The 21,784-nt window shown below is 41.4% G+C and overlaps 2 protein-coding genes across 11 annotated transcripts; both read right to left on the reverse strand.

The window, feature by feature from the left end:
* Positions 1-88: 88 nt before the first annotated feature.
* LOC125760895 (WAS/WASL-interacting protein family member 1) lies at positions 89-15,105 on the reverse strand. 10 transcript variants are annotated; one of them, XM_049421477.1, is made up of 11 exons: positions 15,018-15,105; positions 12,364-13,012; positions 6,164-6,363; positions 5,915-6,101; positions 5,285-5,586; positions 5,126-5,178; positions 3,777-4,166; positions 3,325-3,455; positions 2,841-3,256; positions 1,927-2,435; positions 89-1,863 (listed from the first exon to the last, which is right to left on the reverse strand). In XM_049421477.1, the coding sequence occupies exons 3-10, from the start codon at positions 6,350-6,352 to the stop codon at positions 1,986-1,988; spliced, it is 2,118 nt and encodes a 705-aa protein (XP_049277434.1). In that variant the 5' UTR covers positions 6,353-6,363; positions 12,364-13,012; positions 15,018-15,105; the 3' UTR covers positions 89-1,863; positions 1,927-1,985. The 10 variants fall into 10 exon arrangements, with proteins under 10 accessions (XP_049277434.1, XP_049277431.1, XP_049277432.1 ...); XM_049421474.1 differs by lacking the exon at positions 15,018-15,105 and adding an exon at positions 14,888-15,009; XM_049421475.1 differs by lacking the exon at positions 15,018-15,105 and adding an exon at positions 14,798-15,009.
* A 219-nt stretch (positions 15,106-15,324) lies between these two features.
* LOC125760932 (biogenesis of lysosome-related organelles complex 1 subunit 1) lies at positions 15,325-21,745 on the reverse strand. Its single transcript, XM_049421538.1, has 4 exons — positions 21,542-21,745; positions 15,949-16,021; positions 15,754-15,886; positions 15,325-15,684 (listed from the first exon to the last, which is right to left on the reverse strand). The coding sequence occupies exons 1-4, from the start codon at positions 21,600-21,602 to the stop codon at positions 15,583-15,585; spliced, it is 369 nt and encodes a 122-aa protein (XP_049277495.1). The 5' UTR covers positions 21,603-21,745; the 3' UTR covers positions 15,325-15,582.
* Positions 21,746-21,784: the final 39 nt, after the last annotated feature.

Here is a 21,784-nt window from a genome sequence, read left to right on the forward strand (position 1 = left end):
ATTGTTCGCAGTCGATTCGTTTTGCACTGACACTTCATTCCTCTTCATCGCCGCTCACCGGTATCTATGAACCATATGTGTTTAAATATTGTTCTGATTTTAATTCATATGTACAACAGATTGAAATAACAAATTGCGATTAATAAAGAAACACGATCACGAATATATTAACGCTCCTGTTTCTTAGCTTCAGATTTCCTTCGCTTTCGGTTGGTTCGAACTTTACGGTTTAGTTCACCCATATGCATGCTTCATGGCCATCGTTTTTAGCTTTCGCATATGTGAACGAAAACCGAATGTGCCCGTTTTTTTGTTTTGTTTTCTAGCGAGGCTCATTATTGCGCAAACTGTTACCAATCAACACGGTATTTAAAATTGTTTCTCCACTCTCCGAAACTCACTGTTCTGTCTTATTTGTCCTTTGTTTTTGCAATGATTGTTCCCCAATGGCTTAAATTCTCTACCATATACAACACGATCTTCAACTGCTTGCTATGCCAGCAACTATAGTGTATACCGCGATGGACATCGATGTTGATTGCTTTGTGTTAGTAGAATTGTACAACGTAACATTCCTTTGCCCATACCCCTGTTTGCCCCACCCGGTTAACGTTGTGCCGCTCCTTGTTCCATCGATAATTGCTTGTTAATTTTGTGTTATGAATCCTAAAATAAAAACAATTCGACCCTTTTCACTCTATTCTTTCTTCCAATAAAGGTTCTGTATTTTATACGTTTCTGTGCATTTTACCATATCTCCAATCCGACACTTTGAGACAGTTCTACATAAAAGTTCTTCTCAATCCTACCTTTTCGAATTGTTAACCGAATACGAATGACTAAATAATAGGTCGCTTCATACGGCAGCGTATCCGCGGTCGGAAGGCTGCCTTGAAACGATATGGTTCGTGCGGACAGAGACACTTTGGGTCTTCTCTCGGGGAAGAATCCTTTTATCCTACACATACAAGAGGTAAACATGTGTATTAATGTGCGGAAAGGATGTGGAAACGGTTGAAAACGATCGCAACTATCGCAACATGTAACAGTGATTTTAGTTTACGGTCTATTCCGATAATCCTAGATACGATTTATAGCTACATCCTGCTAAATTTTGAAACGAATCTTTAACTAAAAATCAACAACGTCCGATTGTATCACTATTTACATACACTTTACTTTGTTTCTCTACATTTCGTTGCATTCGAATGAAATACATGTATTTCGTCCAAATGTCTACTCTCTCTCTCACTTTAAGACAACGTTCAATTTATGATCCTCGAAAAATATTATGTTACTGTTTAAAGAATTTTAGATTATTAAGTAGATTTAGTTTGCGGTATTGTTGCTTTTAGTTAGATACTTTTAATTATTTTGTTTTTTTTTCTCGAATGTTTTGCTACTGTTGCTTTTGCTTTTGATATGGTTTGGTGATTTTTCCACAAATTTAACCTTTACTCCATTGCGCTACTAGGTTGGTTCACTGTGCTGTAAGAGAATTTCATCTGTGTACGTATGTGTGTCTGTGTGTCGGCTTTATAATTCTCTGATTCCGGGCAAATCACACCACACCTAGTTGTTAAGTTGGGTGTTGTAATGCATATGTAAATCACGTTTACCTTCTTTCTTCGTTCGCGCTGCTTCACAGCATTCACGATCGATCGGTAATGTATATGGATAATATGATATACGTAATAATTGATTGAGCTTAATAATCACGTCAGTTTGCTCCTTCCAGCATAGATGTATATGCGTGTGTATGAAAGTATATATGTGCATTGCGACGTCCGTATTACCGTAAATACTGTTTTTCCTACCGGATATGCATTTCCCCAATCCAGTTTCCAGTCAGCATGCGATGTGCTACAAGGGAAAACAATTGTTAAAGAAGCTTAGGGTAAGGAAACCATTCACAAATGTACGTACCACATTAAACATCTTTCTCTTAGGTTGATCGTTCCGCACTGTGACGTACGCATTGCGCCTTATTGCCGATGCGGTTGCTGCTGTGCACCTTGGGCAGATTGCTGTTGTTGGCGCAGTTCGCTTTGATAGACTTTCGGCACATTGAGGAACGGTATCGGTTGCGGAAACTCCGTCACCTTGTGGAAGTAGAATGCATACTTCGACTCGAGGTCTATCTCCGGCAACGGCATCTTAGTAAGTGTAACACCGGTCGTTGCTGACCCACCTGTCGTCACCGTCGATGAACTGCTGCTGACGGACGTTAGCGATGTGTCCTTACGGTGTAGAGTGCCGCCGGTAGATGTGGTGCTCGTAATAATGACCGTGCTGCTTTGACTATGATGACTCTGATTGTGACTACTGCTGTTGTTGCTACTAGTAACAGTGGATACTGCCGGTAAGCTACCGCTCCCGGTCGAATTACGGATCGACGAAATTCGTTGTGGTGGTACCGGCGCGTCACTTGTATTCTGTAAAACGAGCAAAAGTAACAAATTGTAGAATATTGTACATACAACAGAGTACACCGTAGACACTCGCAACGTCAACCAAGAGCGGGTTGTGCGAATTGTTACACATTAGCAAAACACTCTTCAACGGCGTTTATCTTATCTCTTATCTGTACTGGTGGAGTAAGAAATTAAGCTCTTCTACTAAACACCATATATTCACCATAGGCTATAAATATAATTTAATCAACATAACTTATTTCAGTCGTATTCAGGATAAGGACAATATTTATCGAAAAAATACGCAGTACAAATGCGATCAAAAGCCTAAACAGTGCACAATTTTATAAAATTTTCTCCTTGACAAAATAATAATCGGTCACATCTGGCCGATTTGTAATTATTGCACGTATATATAATTCTTACCAGTACTGTCGATACCGGAACCGGGGGAGGTGGCGCTGGGCTTGTTCGATGGGGAGGTAGCGGAGGTGCTGCCGTCGTTTTCAAACTGCCCCCTTTCGTCAATGTGGTCCCACCACCGAGAACGCTTAAGTTACCGGTAGAGATGGAGTTTGCGGATGAACCACCAACCGACAGGTTAGCGTTCGAGACTTTTGCCCGCAGTTCATCAGCCAGCGTAAGCGATGATACGTTGTTCACCGAACCGAACGAGGTCGGTTCAGTCGCTGGTGAACTGGTTCCGGTAGTATCCTGTGATGATGGGGCCAAGCTGAGCGATGGTGGCAGATGCGTTAGGTTCGTATTGCTGACGCTCCGCACCGGGGGCGGTGGAGGTGGTTTCATTGTGGGTGGCTTTGGCGGTGGTGCAGATGGGCGACCTGCGTGAAATTTTATAATAGAATTATCGTGTGGATCATCGAAAACAAGAAATCCATTGATTCATTACCCGTTACTTCCCGCATCGGTCGTACGATCGATTCCGACGACTGGAACATGGCCGCTGACGAGGGTGGTCCGCGCATCGTACCGAAATGATTGGCAGGAAAGACTGGAGCCGTTTGCGAAACCGGTGGAGACCTAAAATAAAACCAATCCACCAATCAGAAAAAGCACGGTAAAGCAATACATATCCTATCAATATTTTACAATGAGCCTTTTCGTCTAATTTTTCTTACACTTTTAATACAAATTTGCATTCGAAAACACCCGCAATCCAATGCAACAAAAGCTACCCATTCGTTTACTCACACCAAAATCAAATAATTTTTTAAACGGATTCTCTTCTGTACAAAAAAAAATACTTGAACCACTACGGTGCATGGAATGTGTATGCTTCCGTATGACGAATTGCATCCCTTCCAGTCAGTCAGTTCAAGGGGAATACTTCACTCGGCCTACCTTGGACTTCGCATGCTCTGATGTCGACTCACGGTTGGTCGCGCTGTGCTTCCGCCATCGCCGGTCATCCCTACCAGCTGCATACCGGGGGGTTTCGGTGCTAGATTTGGTTTGCCATAATTTGGTACCGGTTTCGGTGCCACCGGGATTGCGGCCGTTGCCGCCGTTGGCACACTACCATTGCCCATGGCATGGGGCGCCGTCGGAACCGTCGTACTACCACCAAAGAGGGCAGATCGATTCGCGATCGGTGCGCTGCCGGTTGCATTTATTGTGGGACTAGTGGAGACGGCAACGGTACTGCTGTTGACGGTGGAAAACGGTCCATTCGTTGCTGACGGTTTGGATGCGGCCAGCTTGAGGTGGTGGTTAGGTGTTGCAGGTGCTTGGCTATACTTACCGGAACAGCAAAACGGTCCAATACCAAAAAGCAAACGAAGAAGGAACAAAGGGGATGGGAAATGGTATGAACATTATGATACACAGTGATACATATGGTGGCATATACGCAAACATGGATGATTTTAAAAGAATTCAACACAAAAAAATGGAAAGGAAAAGGCGGGAAAATAATGTAGCAAATTAGCAAATTTAAATATAACAGTATAATAATATAAAACAAAGTAAAGAAGAGAAAACGCAACGTAACTAGCTCATTAGCAATTTTACAGAAAAAAAGAAATTAACAATGGGCACACGAAAGCACAAGCTTTATAAATAATTTAAACCCAAAAAAACAAGCAAATTAACAAACATTTCACTGGCATTCCTTCTGTATTGTAATCTTAATCTTGCTTGCGATACGTATTTATAGCATCAAGCGTCACCCATTTAAATTAAGCATTCAAAAACGTTACCATGTAAGCACATAATTATCTCAACGCATTGATACCTCTCTTGCTCGTAAATGCGTTAAAAATAGTATGGTGTAAACATAAACACCATTCGGATATCTCCCGTACACTCAGTGGCGAATCACATAGCTCACAGAAAAGTAGAAAAATTTCGCAAAACCAAAAATAAATTCTCTCCCACATCGGGATGGTGTGTAGAAGTGCGCGCGTTTCATTACGTTTTGCTACACTGGCGAATAGCGAATATCCCGAAACTGAAGCCCTAAATTCTCCGATCGAGATTTGTTGAGAGAGGGCGATCGTATGTCATTTAGCTCCAGTTGAACACATGCTGTTCAACATGCATACAAAAAAAAAGTTTGTACAAATCATGTTGCAGTATTGAAAAATCATAAATAAATTAGTTAATGCTAACAGGGAATTATATCCCTCTGTAGCTTATTTAACCCGCCGATAAGATTAGGCGCTTTTGGAAGAGTGTCGCGAAATACGCACCTTTTTTGACTGGAGGCTGCAGCCGTCTTTGACGACGCGTTGTCTCCGGAAGGCTAAAAGGGGAAAAGGTAGAGCAAAATGTAATCATACCGCCACACAATACGGGCTATAATTGAGGCCCACCGATGCGGGAGGGCATGGCTCAGAGCGTTAGCTTACCCGTTGGATCGATGTTGGTGGTTGCGGTGGTGGTCCTCGGTTCAGCCGCAGGTTCGTTTCGTTCGGCACCGCTGTGGGAGGGTTACCGCTGCTACTACTGTAACTGCTATTGCTGCTATTGCTGCCCTGCTGCTGGTGCTTCTGTTTTTTGAGCGTTAACTTTTGCGCGAGCTCGTCGGAGAAGTCAAGTGGGGCTGCGGAACCGCCACCATTCCCTACCCGTCCATTGTTAATCGGTGAGCCCTTCGAAGCATCCGGCGAGGGTGTTTTGTTTTGCTGTAATCCTACCGAAGATGCGTTTCCTGAGGAGGGTGAAGAAAGACCAAAAAAGGACGCGTTAGAATGAAACTCGTGTCATGTTCAGGGTATCGTGGTGGGATCGCTTTCACTTAGTCAAAACACATCCCGCAATGCACCAGCAGAATGTGATACGGGAGGATGATCTTGAACTACTGCACATCACCTGCACCGTACAGCCCGGATACGAGCAATCAGTAACAGACACGAAGGGCAAACGTCAGTTCACGTCCAAATCATCCCAACCGACCAGGCTCATATTACCCACTGCTGGTCAACACCACAAAGCACAGAAAGCATATCATCGTCCTACACAACTGTTCTTTTGTTTACCTGTTCCGGTGGCCGTTCTACTACCGACCGGTTTTAGTTTCGGCATCGATGACAAACCCTCGAACAATCCTCCCAGCTTCGGTTGACCACCATTTCCCGGTCCGGTTGATGCAACTGCACTGTCGTCTCCCGATGGCCGACCTGGTGCCCGATTATTCGCTCTTGTCACTGCTCCATCAGAGGCAACCTGGAAATAGGCATGAAAGTAATCCTTTAATATTATTCCGAAAAATAGCGCCAGTTTCTTACCTTGCCCTGGATGGCCGGTGCACTCTTGTCCACCGTAACCGTCTTTTTGAGCTTGGTCCCCTTCTGGATGGAAAGGAGCAGCGCATTCCGCCCATCGCCCGACGGTGGCGCACCGCCACCAAGCTTCAGGGCCGGCGGTGGCGGTGGCCCTGGAGGAGGTGGCGGCCCAGGCGGCGGCGGTGGAGGCATTTTTCAGGAAGCTGGAATGGAGAAGAAAATCCAAAAAGGAAACCTATAAGAACGCTTCAAGAAACGAGCATTTTAGTATTTTATATCAATTTTATATCAACGAGTATTTTAGTATCAATTATTTTGTCTTTCGGCGCCATATTCACAAAAAGAAAGAAAATTTCTTCCTTAGAGTTGCAAGGTCGAAAGTTTTTTACCTTACTTATAGCACGTAGTACATTCTTCTTTATGGCACAATAAAGGCTAATGACTTAAAATTGTTTAACAGTTCGACAAACGTAAAAAAAGGAAATAGCTTTGGTATTCCAATCGTGAACATTGGAGCTTGGCATTTAGCCATGCTGGTGGTGTGGCATTGAGCAAACGTACTGGTGGTAGTAGTAAAACCACTTCTCCATTTGTAGGTAGTGAGATTAGATTATGAGACTCTTTATCAAACCTCCCCACAAAAATAACAAAAAGTAGGCAACAGTGCAGTACGGGGCTGCTTCCTTCAAAATGGCACGTTCTGAGAGCAAATGAACGGGGTCCATTAGGACAGGACAGAACAGAGAGTCGGTTTCGGTATCTTGGTGGTACTGCGGTATTTGGAGGAAAACTTCCTTCGTGCTGCAATTGCATAATCGCGAATACTACAGTTAAATCAAACTCATATTGAATCGGCAATTAGAGGAATAGCCCCGGAAATAGAGCATCAACTATCGCGGTATGTTACTGGTACTACTGAACACCTAGCATGTAATGAAGGATTTTAGAATCCGATTCTGATATCAGTATTGATCTGCTTTGGCAAATGGTTAACTATAATAAGAATTTACCAAAGCTAAATATTTATGAGCAACATTTAGTTCATTCGAGATTTAAATCAAGATCCTTTCGTATTGTTGAGTTATTATGTAGTGTTGTTGGACATTATAATTTAGAGTCCCTGGTTAATGCAGAAAGACATAATTTGGAAACCAATCACGTTTTGGTAGTATACGATTCTGTATATTAAAAATATACCCTCAATTTCTCTATACAATTTGAAAACGATACAAGCCACAAACAAAGCGACTATTTTTTATCATTTTTATCATTTCAGAAGGGTTCAATGTTGGCGGGTTCTTGTCATACGTTGGCTTTATGTTATTGAAGACTGGTTGATATATCTGCACATACCATCTCCTTTTGATATCTAATACTTTCCCATAGCTCACTGTTCTCTACCTTTCCCACCATACATATATGAATTGTTAACTCTTTAGGAATAACATTTATGTTAATAACTAATAATAAATAATTATTAATAACAATCCTTTCGCCAGGAAAACGTCAGGTGAGGTCTGGTTAATCAGTCATTCATTCGAAATCGCCATAATACGATAATATGAACCAATTGGAAACCAAGAAATGTAATAATTGTCAATAATACTACAATACATTTTGCTTAGCACGATCAGGGATCGTTATTTCGATGAATTTAAGTTCCCGAAGATCTTAGGACATTAACTGATACCACCCAAATTAGATTTCGCTCTTAAAAGAAGCGTTATTGAAGATTTTTTTGACAATATTTTTACAATTTTCTCATGTTGTGAAGATATTAAATTCTCAAGCCTCTCTAGTCTGGACTAGCCATTTTAAAAAGGGTAAAAAAGGAAATATGGATTACCATTTTTGAGTCGGCCGAACATGCTTGTAATAAGGACTCTTTCACAGTTCGTACAAAGAAACGTCTTTGCAACTAAATCGAATTTTATCCTAGTCTTCGATCATAAGCAATACGACCAGGCCGTTCTTTAGAACTTTAGGTGAGAAATATCGAAAATCATTACGTATTATGTGATAGGGATCACCTAAAAATTATTTATTATGAGCTGATCATAATCGACGACATCACTAGCACACGTATACAGCCATCAGCTAAATTTCAATTGACTATAAGTTTATAAAAACTTTTCTCTATATATGTTGTTTATTTAAAAACTATTGGTAAAACATTAAAGGAACACTAAAGCGTTTTGAGCGAAAAAGCGAGTCTATTTTATGATTCGCATGCTCCAAAATTGAACGCTCCTCTCATCGCATCCAAAATATAATATGAGCCTCCATTCTCTCACGATGACCACGGTCACGATTTGGTATTCTTTTTTCTTCACGATCGAACTTTTTTTTTGTCGGAGAACTCATTTCCCTTCCGAAATTTAATGTTTGCTCAAATGGCGACCAAACTATGGAGCAACGGGCTGGTATAGCTGATTCCCCAAATGCTCCCATTGTGGAAACGATGCTACACACCCTAGACAGGAGAAACCGTTGATAATACGCTGCTGCAGAAGCTGGAAGCGCTCTGAGTGATCGTTTGTTTTGCTGCTGAATATGCTGATCAGTGGTAATCGGAGGAATTCCGGATGTCGGCAATCGGCAAAATGCAAAATAAACATGTGACACACATTTGGCTGTGAACGTGCGAAAGGCATCAATCGGGTACACACGGTCGTATGCGATTCGGTGTTGGACGACAAAACAGTCCAACGTATTATTCATTGGACAAAACGGTGGAGAAGCAAAGGAATCAAATGTAGTTTTTTGTCAATAGAGTGTAACGATTCGGGCCGGATGGTCGATGTATAATTGTTGCAATGTTTAATTGACATCATATGAATGCCCTGCCTCGGAATACTTATGCAGTGTTGGAAATTAAAAACAAAAACATTCCATTCTCATTCGTAAAGATAACTAACTCAACGGACAGATGGCTGTCAGTTGTCCAAGGAGCGCCCAGGAAGCTGATTTCCTTAGTCGTGGCGCGGGATTTCCACACAGAGAAGAAAAAGAATTAACTCGGTAATTGAACTAAAAACAGTATTAAATCAATTTTTAAAAATGTACACAAACCTACTTCACGTTCTTCGTGTTCATTTGTGAGTTCATGGTTTTATATTACACCTTTAGTCTTTATATTGCCCTAATAAATCGATGTCCAGCGTTTATCAATTCAATGATCGGTTGATTGACACTTAGCGCCAATACGCAGACAAACACCAGTGCCATCCGTGGTATATAAAAAAGAGATCTGCCACCGTCGGCCGACCGATTTGAAGATGTTTGTGAGTCCAAAACTGTAACAAAACTGTTGACGACTCGCAACTCGATCAATGGAACCAGGTGAACCATGATGGAAACCAATGAGTTTAAAAGCAAAAAGCTCAAGCCATCATCTGGTACACCTTTTTATCGAAGTTGCGGACAAGTTTCCCAATTGGGAACAGCTCTTCAGTGCGGCGTAGCAGACAAGGGAACAGACCAGCCCTTATCTCGAGTGGACAGTTAAGGTGGCATCATTGCGATGTTGAGCAAGTTGAGAGATGTACACGGACGATAAGATTTTAAAAGGCGATAACACTTTCCCCAGCTGCTGCATCGCGGGTGACATCGTAGCGTCACGGGACAGAGTAATGTGATATGATTTTAAATCATGTAAACGAACTTGGGAGAGTTTTTGAAATATTTACCAATATTATTTAGAGACTAACAAAATTGATTACATTGTGCCAAAGCCGTGCGTTCCAAAACTAAATCAACTACCGAAACTTGTGTTTCGTTCAATGTAGCACGATTTATCTTATCACGCGTTTTTGGGGGAGGTTTTTGGCGATAATATGCCTTGAAAGAAACAACCCCAACTAGAAAGCGTATTTCGCTACCACACACATCAATCAGGCAGTAAGGCGACCCCAGCAAATGCAGTTAATCTTTATCAAACGGAGTGATTGGACTTACTGCAGCTTTGGTTACGACGAAAGCGACCTTAACTCCTCGCGATTTCAATTAGCCATTTCGCGGTGCGTGAAACCGGCAGCTGTTAAATAATGTAGGTATACAAAAACGGAGTTGGCAACTAAACGGTATCTGAAAATGCCGATTGCCGCTATGGGAAATGTTGAAGGCTGTTCGAGTAACCTCGGTTATCCGATACCAGAGCCGTCGGGTTGGTGGGAGGCGCAATAAGGTAGCATCAGGTAATTAGTATTGCAAATTGAAATATGAAACGATTTTAACACCACACTCGACCTTAAATTCTCATAGCTTAGAAACGTTAAGGAGGGAATTAATTAAAAAAACAGATATTATTTTATTGTAATAAATAAAGATTGTTTAGCAGCTGGCATTAATACGCCTGTTTTCCTCGCTTAACTTTATATTAGCTTGATCAAAAGTAGCATTCAGTACTTTGACTTATTAGCTTCCAAAAAATTAATCCTTACTATATCTTCTGGATTCAAATCACCTCAAAACTAAGAAACAGCGAGTAAAATAAAAAAAAACAATAAAATTACTACATTACTACCCACTTATAACACTCTGTCCCTAGTTCCCCCCCAAATCGTCGACTGTCTTTATCACTAGTGTGGGGTGAAGCAGACAACACACACCGGAAGTGTACGATTGTGTGGCGGCGCTGGTGATAATGCTTTCAACCATGAGTCAATTGATGGGAGTGTCATTTTGTGGAGTGATGGGGGACAAACGATCCGGGGGCATTCCTCCCGCAGATGATGTCCTCATCCGTGGCAGTGACTCATCATGCAGTATTCGCGTATTTTTTCAACATTTTTTTTTATTAAGAAAGTTTATTTTTAGCTGTCTTGCCAACTTTAAGTGCGTAAGAATTCGGGTTTTTTTTACTCTTTTCGGTCGTATGTAGCTTAACAATTATTGACAAAGCTATAAAACCATTCTAGATTAAGAGCTGGTTTTTTGTTTGTTTGAGAGTTGATCAAACATTTGCTGTAGGTTGATATATGATTTTGGTTTAAATTTTCATCTAGATGAACCACCTAATGCTGAAGCCATGGAAAGCATATGGAGGCTGGCCTAGACCGACAAAGGTTATTGAGCCATTGGTTTCTATCTTCGTTTTATGCAAAACGATTTTATTATACGAAATCTATTCATTTACAAAAACCAACTTATCGTAACAATTATCATAACGGACAATAGGCAACAACTTCACCGTTGACGGGAAGTTTTCCATTCAATGGTTGAGGATGGGATGCTTCAAATTTTAATTCAATCCTCAACTTTAGAATGGGAATATAAAATTTAAAAAAAAATAATCATATAAGATATATTTACATCACGATAATGGGTTAGTGAAAGCTGGCAACGAATATAAAGGTGCTTTTTTTAGTTCAGCGAATCTGCATGGTGTTGATAATGTTATGATAATTTGCATTTCAAATGTCAACATAAAGCGATTGAAGTCTTGATTATCAGGAATAGTAGGTATATCCAGTCGTAACCAGAATTTGAATAAGAATTGAATGATTCGAGATGACCGTGAGTGTTGCAGTAGTCCAAACATCAAGAAATCTATTGATAGACTATCATCGTAGCAACAATTGTAAAAGTCGAACCACTGTGAAAATAGTCTTAGCTGAATTAGGCTGAATTAAGCTGAAGGTAATCCAATAAACCGGCCAAAAATGTGTAAAAAAAATTATTGAAGAAAACATTTCAAGAAAATAAATATCCTGCAGTTCGATAGTACTTCGATAAATACGAAAATTGACGGTAAGCTCCATATTATAAGACCATCAATGGCTACTAATGTTTCCCCATTTCTGTACCACAGCCACATAAGCGTGGTCTACGATCAATGTGGTGGAATGATTCAATAGATTTTAAGATGCATATTGATCATCATCTTTTAGTATTTGATTCCATCCTAATCTTAACCTGCACCACTGCACCTTCCCACTTTACCATTCAACCCTAAAAGCTTCGTCATCGTTCGCTTATGCTCAGCATCATTACATACAAAGCAACGCGCGTGGCCTTCATCCATGTGGGCGCGATATCCATGGTTACACGCGCCATCATCGCAACGCCTCGGACGACGCATACGTTTACGCGACATCACACACTTGCGGGGATGCGCGCGTACATCATACGCCGACAGGCGAGAAGGTGGGTCCCGTGGGCCGCAATGCCCGTAGGCAGCCGCGATCGAATGGATTACTCACCGCCTGGTTTGGCCTTGCTCCTCGCTGGCACCGCAGGTACAACGCTAGTTGCCGCCGTCGTGCTGGTTTCCGTTGCGCGCCGCAACACGATCCGATCGGGATCGATGTGAACGGTGTCACCGAATGGATTACGCGGCGCCGTCAGCTTTAAGATTCGGTACAATCGATCGGTCGAATTATATGCGCACCGGTGACCGGGGGGCGGCTAAATGAAGAAGCGCTCACTTAATACACACACGGGGACTGCTCGCTACTACAACGCACTACTTGGGTTGTGGCGAAGAAAGTTTACTTCCTCGTGAGCTCATTCAGATGCTGCATCTAGCGTTGAAGATAGCAATTCCATTCCAGTGTGGCACAAACATACACTTACTATTTCTAATATGGTTTCACGCGATGACAGGCATAAAGCATGCTACCGATTCTTTCGACTCGGTGCTGTTTTATCGTTGACCACCTGTACCGGATACGGAGGTGAGACGTATGAATTCGTCACTTGATAAGCTCTGCTCACTGATTTGCTCTCGATCTCTTATCTTCACTGCACATCCAACATGAACTGAACATATTCATACGGCATTGGGCATCCTTAAACTTTAACACTCACGTTGCATGATTTCACTAAACTTTTATAAACACTTTTTCAATCCTACAAAAAAGAGGAATCATTAACATTAAAATGAATTTTTTCAACCTTATATTCTTCTTTCATTAAAGCAATCTCGATTACTACGATTGTCTTGATGCGTTACCAACGAACCAACAAAACGAGACAATTACAACAATCGCCTACTACGTAAACGGGGTACAATTTAAGCGAAGGTTCCCCAAAATCAACCCTCAGGGATACTGGAAAAATGACAAACTGTAGCAGGAAAGCGGATTCGTGGTTTAACTTTTGCTTATCAATCGCAAATCACGGTAACGACGACATTGGGCAACGGGGTGCGCCGTTCAATTCGTTATCAGAATGGGACAGGGCCGTAAAAAAAACACCTCCCTTTGTTTAAACATATGTACGTGCTAGTATTCATACCGTTCCGCTGGTACAGTATAAAAATCCTTTCACGAATGAAAAAAGGATACGGTACAGTTAAGTATCTGGAATTAAAAAATGATTCTGCCGATCGAAGATTTATGTACCGTGTAGCACGAAACAAAGAACCGTTTGGCAGTTTGGAGTGATGGTATAAGAATGAGTCATAGCTGCGCTCGTAAGAAGGCGTGTATTCGAAGTTTTATGCAAACAGGAGTCACATGTGGAATTCCTTCTCGCGCGTTGATGAATGTAGTTTGCTTAAGCTACAACTTTTCCAACTGTGGATGGATTATCGCATGAAATCGATTCCTCCTATTTGGAAAACTGCGCTCGAAAAACATAACCATTCGTCACAATGGTCCGTTGACTCTTTTGTTTTCTTTTCTTTTTGTTCATGTGATTTCTTTTTTTCTCTTCAATGCTCCCGCGAGACATGACGGATGACGTTTTCCACTGAACGGAATCTCTGTGGTTGCTGATGCTGCCATCGTTGTTGTTATTATTATTGTCGTTCATTTGCTCAGAGACATATACACACACACACAGCACACTGTTTCGTTTTATCGCGCGTACACACAAACACGCGCACATACACACACGCATTGGCATATCGTCAGACACGACAGTTTCGTGACTTCATATGGAGAAATGCAGGACTGGTCATACACTTTTTATTGTTTGGAATGCTTTCTATGCGGATATTATGTGGAATCACACGCTGCATATTTGCATGTATTTATCCCCCCGATGTTATATGGTCGATTATTATTTACAACGAGCGACAATGTTTTGAGATGGTTCTGGTTTACATAGGTGTTCCCCCCTGCTAAAACTTCGAATGTTTTCGTCTTTCGAGGTCATCAGTACCGCTCGATGATGCATGGTGTGGAGGAAATAAAACCAAAGGCTACTGAGGGGCGAGATGCGTGTAACCGCGACGTTGTTGTTGCACAAAATATACACTCGCGAAATTTTGCTCGCGATATAATACACACAAACACTACTGGTGGGCCATTTCGTGTGCTGTGTGTGCTCCAAATATTTCGTTTTTTTTTGCACACTCATATCGTTTCTTTTCGCACACTTTTCTTCCTTTGCACCTCTTTCGCACAACGTCACACACTGCCCACAAAGGCAACCTCGTTCCAAGCGTGGTGCTTCAAGCGCACAGCACAACGATGCGTTTCCGTTTGGTTTTGCATTTGCTTCTCAAATGATCCCTCGCCGAACGGGCGGGGGGCCATATTCAACACGCATTTTAGTGCACACCACTATCATATCGTGTTGCTGGCCAGATTACAACGCACGGGCGAAACAGGTGCGTGCTTGCATGGGGAGCGAATTTTAACTCGTACGCGGACACCGATGAGTTTTACGTGTCTGTTTCCCCCTTACGTTTCGGATGCAGCCACCTATGCACGCGGTTTACGATTGTTGCACTGAAAAAGGTGAGGATATATGTTTCGTAAAAGTTTTGCCACGGACCCGTTGCTAGTATAGACGATGTTGACGGAAAGTTGGTGGCAAGCGCCTGCCAGCCTGTGGAGATTTTTTTCTCCTACAGCACACAACTTGGTATGTCGTTCGGATGTGTGATTTCTTCTCATGAACTGACTGTATGGCTCTCTATCGCGTTCGCTCTGCATCTCGCTTGCTCCTATTGTTTTGGCATTCGTTGGCACAAACACACACAAAACCACACGCATACAACTCACATATGCAGAATGTCTAGCTCGTAACCGAATGACAGCAAATAGCTGTCAGTTGGAACAGCTGGGGGTTATATTGCCATGTTTAGTACTCCCCTGCACGCAATGATGACTGTGGCGACAGCAGGAGACCTGAAGATATATTTTCACACTCATTTCCCACCGTTCGCTGCTGGAAAATATTCTATTTATAACGATTGAAACTCCAGTGAGTTGTTTCTTAAGAATACTTTTATTTCATCTTCAGCAAAGAACATAAACCCATTATTTTAATTAACGACACGCTGTCTACAGGGTAAAAGCAGGGCTGAGTTATGGAGTAGGGTCGGAATGTGACTTAAAATCATATTTCACCTGACAAACCAATTTTTACAGAACGGCACAACATAATTAATAAGTGTGAAACATAGTACACACGAGAAAAGCTTCCGAAATCATTGAAGGTTTCTTTGGAACCGGTAATGCAGCCATTCATTTTTCTCTGCTTGTTTTGTATGCGATTTCCAGTGCGGTTGTAATAACGTTCATATCGTTTTCAATCGTTTTGGCCCAGTTTTCCACGTCTCCTATTTCCTGTAATATATAATCATAGTTCTGATCAGAAATTGGAAAAGCATAGCAAAGATAGAGATCGAATACTACCTTCAAAGATCCATTGAAGTTTTCAATCAACGCAAGCCACTGGGACGTCTGTTTGGCAAAGTTCGTAGCTCCAACATGCAGCTGTTTGGCTTCCGCATCCAGCCGTTTCTGGTTGAGATAAGCTTGGGCCACGCTGGGAACAACAGGAGGAACGATATTAACACTTTGCAATATATGATTTGCGATATCCTTTACCCGACATTAAGATGGTCAACCAAGTTTTGCGTGAGCTCGTTAGCAGACATGATTGCTTCCTTTCGGCGACGCTCTAGGTGAAACAGAGAGCAGTATACCAAATGGTACAGTTTGTACAAATCATCTCCCACACTAAACTTCTTCTTCTTCTTCGTCGAGGTACTGCCACGGTACCACCTAGGGATCCAGCTTCCTGGGCCTTCCCTTGTTACTCCGTGGTTATGGACTGATACCACTACCTCTATTTTTTGTGGACCGGCTACTCAGGCCATATGTCCTCACTTTCTACGATTGGTACAGTTGCTTCTTATAGTCTGTTGTTTATGGATTGGTGTGTTGTTTATGAGTTTCTCTCTGACTTTTCGTGAATGTGATTGTCGTTCTGTTTATGGTGTTGGGTTTAAAGCTCGAGGTTGCTATTTCTGTTCTTGAATCATGGTGTCTCAGAATTTCATTCTGTTTTCTTTGATGAACTTTAATACTTTTATCAGTCCCAGTGAGTCTTTCCTCTGCCAGGTTCTCTTGAACCTTTCTTCGTTAACGAAGTTTAATTTTTCCCGTTCTGATGCATACTTTATGCAGTGGAAAACTTTATGCCTAGCCGTGTCAGGCTCGTTGCATGTATCACAGAGGCCGTTATCCACTAATCTCATTTTATGTAGCCAATAATTACTGTGGTCATGGCCCGAAATCAGCCTATTCAGTATTTTGATGCCATTAGCTGGCAGTTTTAATCTGTGATGCCACATTTTTTTCCCCATACGGGCTTGGTATTCCGCAAAAGTTTTGCCTTTATGCTGGCACATTTCAGCATACCACGTGTCCGCTTCATCTTTTGCCTTGTTTTGAAATCTCGTTAGAGCATCTTGAAGGAGTATCTTGTTGTTTATGAGGTTGTCGCAGTTGGTGCCCTCTTTAGCAAGGCTGTCGGCTATTTCATTCCCTTCAATGCCAACATGGCTGGGGATCCACTGTATGCACACGTTCACTTGTGCTCCATTATTTAGGATTTCTGATACTATTTCATTCGTGTATAATTCCTTCGCGGCGCTTTCGATGATTAGACAAGCCGCTCGGCTGTCGGTATATATAGTCGGTTTGTGTATTCGTTCTTGAACTACAAATTTGAGTGCTAATTTTATGGCATATAGTTCTGTTGAGCATATGGATACGGGATTTTTCAGTTTGTAGGACTTTTTAAGCAGTACTTCATTGTTACTAACAATGTATAAACCTATCCCGCAGTTATCGTCTATCTTACTTCCGTCTGTGAAGATTTTTGTGGCAGTAGGGGGGTTGGTAGTGGAGTTAATCAAGTCTAGACTTAATTGTCGTGCTATTTTGGGGTTATATTGTTGTTTGTTATTGTTTAGTCCGGGTACTGTAGTACGGATCGTTATGTTGGAACTGCTGTTGATGGAATCATTGAAATGATATGTGGCTATGGATTGTAGGGTGTCCTTGTTGTTTAAGTAATTTTGTTCTGTTGCTGCTAGTTTGACGGACCGACGATGGTTTAATTTCGAAAATAAGGCATTGCTGGGAGCGGAATAAGCTATTGTTTTGGCAATTTGTTTTGATATGAGGTACTTGCCTCTAATGGAGAACGGTCTTTCCGCCGCTATGGCGTGAAGGGTGTTGAGAGGTGTTGTTCTGGTGCATCCTGTAACCCTTCTCAGGGATTGATTCAGAATCGCATCCACTTTGCGCAGTTTTCCTTTGTTTCCGTTGAGGCTAAATCCTATTCCGTATTCTATTGTGCCTCTTATAATGGCTCGATGAACTTGTATGGCTTTTTCTGGGTCAATGTGGTTGGAATTGTTACAGATTGTTTTAATTGGGTTAAATCGGTTCACCGTTTTAGCAATCTGGTTATCTAGATGGGTATTAAATTTTAGCCGATTATCTATTGTTATGCCCAGGAACTTGTGCTCTTTGGTTTGCTCTATTATATCGTCATCAACTTTTACCCTTAGTTTGATCTTGTTGTTTGGGAAGGTCATTAATTTAGATTTGGCACTGTTAATTTCTAAGTTTAGCTGGGCAAGTCTTCCCTTTAGCCATACTACTGATCTTTGTAGCGCAAATTCCACCGCTTTTGGAGTTAGCCCAGTCTCCATTATTGCGAAGTCATCCGCATACTGTAGTATTCTAATATTATTGTCATTTAGGTCATGGCAGCTGCTCGTGTAGACGTTAAAGAGTGTGGGTGAAAGAACATCTCCTTGTGGAAGGCCGTTACTAACTATTCGTTTTATAGTTTCCTTCCCCACTGATATTTCTAAACTCCTGTTGTTTAAAAAACTCGCAATCCATGCGATATCTTCTTCGGATATCATACTTTGCCTAAGGGTGCCCAGGAGCTCTTTGGTGAGTACGCTGTTATAAGCGTTTTTAATATCTATAAAAACCACCCCAGTGTACTTTTTCTTTGCGTTGTTGTGTAATATTTTATGAACCAGGAGATTTACAACTGTAATGGTGGATTTGTGTCTTCGGAACCCAAAACTGGTTTCCGGAAGGAGATTGTACTTCTCCAGGTGCTCGGTAATCCTTCTCAGTACTGCTGTATTGATTATTTTGGTAAGTGTACACAGCAGGGCTATAGGTCTATAGTTTTCTACACATTTTATATCCTTGCCTATTTTTGCAATTGCCACTATCTTTATCTTTTTTAATTTTTTTGGTACCCTTCCTTCTTGGTACATCTTGTTAAGTTCTTTAATCAAAACAAGGGCAACTTCATCATCTAGTAGCTTCAAAGCTTTGTAGGAAATACCATCTATACCGGGTGTGGTGTTTTTTTTATTGTTTAGTATGTCTTTCCATTTCTCCAAGTTCAGGATTTCTATATCTGTAATGAAACGTGGAGTGTACAGGCACCTTGATGTTTTAGGACTGCTGAAGTTCAGTTTGAGGAACTTTTTCGCATTGTCCTTATTTTCGGCTATAATATTAGTACTATTATAGTGATGTTGTTTCCCATGGCATTTATTGACTAGGTCCCATAGTTCTTTACTCGTACTGTCCGAGTTTACTTTGTCTAGCCAGGCCTCAAAGTTGGTCCTTTTTTCATTTTTTTTCAGGTACTTGAATTTTGCCAGGTCCTTTTTAAATTGGATGGAGTTTTCTATGGTTCGGTTTCTATTAAAATTCCTCCGGGATATGTTTTTCCTCTCCCAGGCATTTTGCAGCTGTTCATTCCACCAGCTTTTAGGTGTGTACGTGATGGTTTTGGTGTTTTCCTTTACAATGCTTTGAAGTGTATTCTTAATGCTATTAATACTGGTATTTTCCTTACATCTAATATCACGAATTTGCTTGTCAATTCTAGTAGTATTTATCACAGATCTTGTATGCGGTATGGCAGGTTTTTTAATAAATACTTCAATTATTCTATGTCCACTGTTACCCACGTGTTGATTAGTGACCTTTCGCTCGATGTCTATGACCATGTTCGGTGACACTATGGTGAGGTCAATGGCGGTATTTTGTTTGGTCACATCTGGGCTTATAAATGTATATTCTTTGTTATGCACCATTATCATATCACAGCTGTTTATCTGCTCCAGGGTTATTCTTCCCCTCATATCACAGAGGTGGTTGCCCCACGCTGTGTGATGAGCGTTGAAGTCGCCTGTTAATATGGTTTTTTTATTGTCAGCCGCTTGCAGTATTAATTTAAGGTATTTCGAATAAATATTTTTTGTTGTAGTGGGTTTAACGTAGGTGCTTATGACAGTTACATTCAACCTTTTCAATAAAATGCCGATGGTTTGTATGAATTTGTTTTTTCGGTGTACTTGTACGCCTACTGCCTGGTATTTTTTATGTACAAAGATGCTACTGCCACCGTAGCCATCGTCTCTGTTTTGGTAGAAGTGGTTGTATTGTGGTATTCTTATTTTGCAGGCAGTATGGTCCACTAGCCAGGTTTCTTGTAGGCATACCACATCTGCCTTGTCGCTGCTTAAAATGTGCTTCAATTCATCTATATTGTTTGTCAGACCCTGTATATTTAGTTGTATGATTTTAACGTTATTATTTGCAGCCATTTCAGCTGTTACGTTTTATAGCATTTCTAAAAACCGTTTGGTTGTGGCTGCTTTTTTTTCTTCTTGCGTTAGTTGCTTGTACGGTAGTGTTTCTCCGTTCTCTAAGGTAAATATTTCATTTTCGATATCCACATCGACTTTTTCCCCTGGGCATGGCGAGGGGGCTGTGATTGTGGAGGGAATGCTTCCCTCCTCGTCCGATGAAATCATCTCAATGCTCTTGTGGGTAGGTGTATTTATGCTTTTGATTTGTGTTACTTTGTTTGTTTCTTTTGATAAGTTATTATTTTCTGTATCTTTTGTAGTTGGTTCTGTGTTTGTGTATGTTTGTTCTGTGTTTTTTTGATTATTATTTTCTTGTTTGTCTAGTCTTTCTTGGTTGTTTTCGTTTTCTTTTTGTGGAGTTTGGGTGTTTTGCCCGTTATTATTTGCTGTGATTGTTGCATAATCTAGGGATGTGTATTTTCTCGGAATCACAGGAGCTATAGCTCTGCGCATCCTTCTTGCTTCACGCATCGTCACTCTCTTTTCGGTTTGAATCTTTTTGATCTCACATTCGTCCTTGTAGATAGGACATTCTTTGTCTAGCGTACTATGGGCCTCTCCGCATTCTGCACACTTTACCACGTTCTCACACTTTTCGTGGAATGATTGGCTGCATTTCGCACATTTCTTTTCCTTATAGCATACTTTTTTCGTGTGCCCGATTCGCATACAATTCATGCAGCGAGTGGGTTTCGGAATGTATAATTCAACCCTTTCAGTGAAATATCCGATATCCACTTTTCTGGGTAGGACCGTGCTGTTAAAGGTTAAAATGACCGACCTGGTGTTAATGATTTGCCCCTTGTCATTTTTCCTCTTCATGATTTCGACCTTGGTTACCTTTTGGTCCTTTAACCCGTCTAAAAGTTCTTCCTCACTGAGGAACATGCATGCATCGCATCTAGCAATTCCTCGGGTGTGGTTAAGCGTTTCATGCTCGTACACTTTTACATTAATTGACGCGTTTGGATGGTTAAGGTTCAACTTCAATAGCTTTTTAGCGTCGCTCCTGTTTCTCATCTTCATTAGTATCTTTCCATCTCGTAGCAACGTGGTATGAATAGGTTTGCCGTTGATTGCCAGTTCGACGGCCTTTTGGAATAAGAATGGGTTGTATGTGGCAAGTGATTTACCGATTGTGGTACTCTCCACTACCATAAAGATCTCTTCCGTGTCACGTGTTTCTTCCATTATAATTCGATCCCCTTTCATTTTTCTTCTTCTTTTCCCCATTATTCTGTGATCCTCCCCAAGGATCTCATAGTATGACCCGGGGGAACTGCCCCCCCCAGGGTCCACGACCCCCATCTTAAGTACTTAGCCTATCCGTGTGTCCTTTTTTTTCCTTTGTCCAAAATTCGTGCGTTTGTCTTAGTATCCGTGTGTCCTTGATGTTGTGAGTTTGTGTATAACTGCTGCTTCAAATTAAACCGATTAGCTGTTCACTTGTCAATAGTTCACAGACGAATGCCCACACTAAACTAAAGACTTACCTTGATCTTCCTTTTTAGCCGCCTGCTTGGCTTGATGATCTTTTATCATTGCCGATAGCATCGTTTTGTTTGTGTTTTAATCGTTGCTAAAATTGCAAAATTCCCAGTTTTAACTTTTCTTCGCACGAACGCAACAGAGGACGTACGCTTTGTTTACAAAACATTCCCCTTTTCGCCCGTGCCATCAAAACATCATCTGACGTTTTCGCCACACAGGGTTTCGTTCATCGATTATTGCTTTTC

The sequence above is a fragment of the Anopheles funestus genome, chromosome 2RL, assembly GCF_943734845.2.
Source record: "Anopheles funestus chromosome 2RL, idAnoFuneDA-416_04, whole genome shotgun sequence".
NCBI classification, from domain to species: domain Eukaryota; kingdom Metazoa; phylum Arthropoda; class Insecta; order Diptera; family Culicidae; genus Anopheles; species Anopheles funestus.

Bases quoted from the DNA above. Each gene is read 5' to 3' on its own strand.
- LOC125760932 (XM_049421538.1), bottom strand. From the start codon at position 21,602: ATGCTATCGGCAATGATAAAAGATCATCAAGCCAAGCAGGCGGCTAAA. The intron at 16,022-21,541 runs GTAAGTCTTTAG...TGTTTCACCTAG, and splicing joins GGCTAAAAAGGAAGATCAAG to AGCGTCGCCGAAAGGAAGCA. The intron at 15,887-15,948 runs GTAAAGGATATC...TGTTGTTCCCAG, and splicing joins GTTGACCATCTTAATGTCGG to CGTGGCCCAAGCTTATCTCA.
- LOC125760895 (XM_049421477.1), bottom strand. From the start codon at position 6,352: ATGCCTCCACCGCCGCCGCCTGGGCCGCCACCTCCTCCAGGGCCACCG. The intron at 5,587-5,914 runs GTAAACAAAAGA...CACCCTCCTCAG, and splicing joins TAGAACGGCCACCGGAACAG to GAAACGCATCTTCGGTAGGA. The intron at 3,257-3,324 runs GTAATGAATCAA...AATTTCACGCAG, and splicing joins ACCGATGCGGGAAGTAACGG to GTCGCCCATCTGCACCACCG.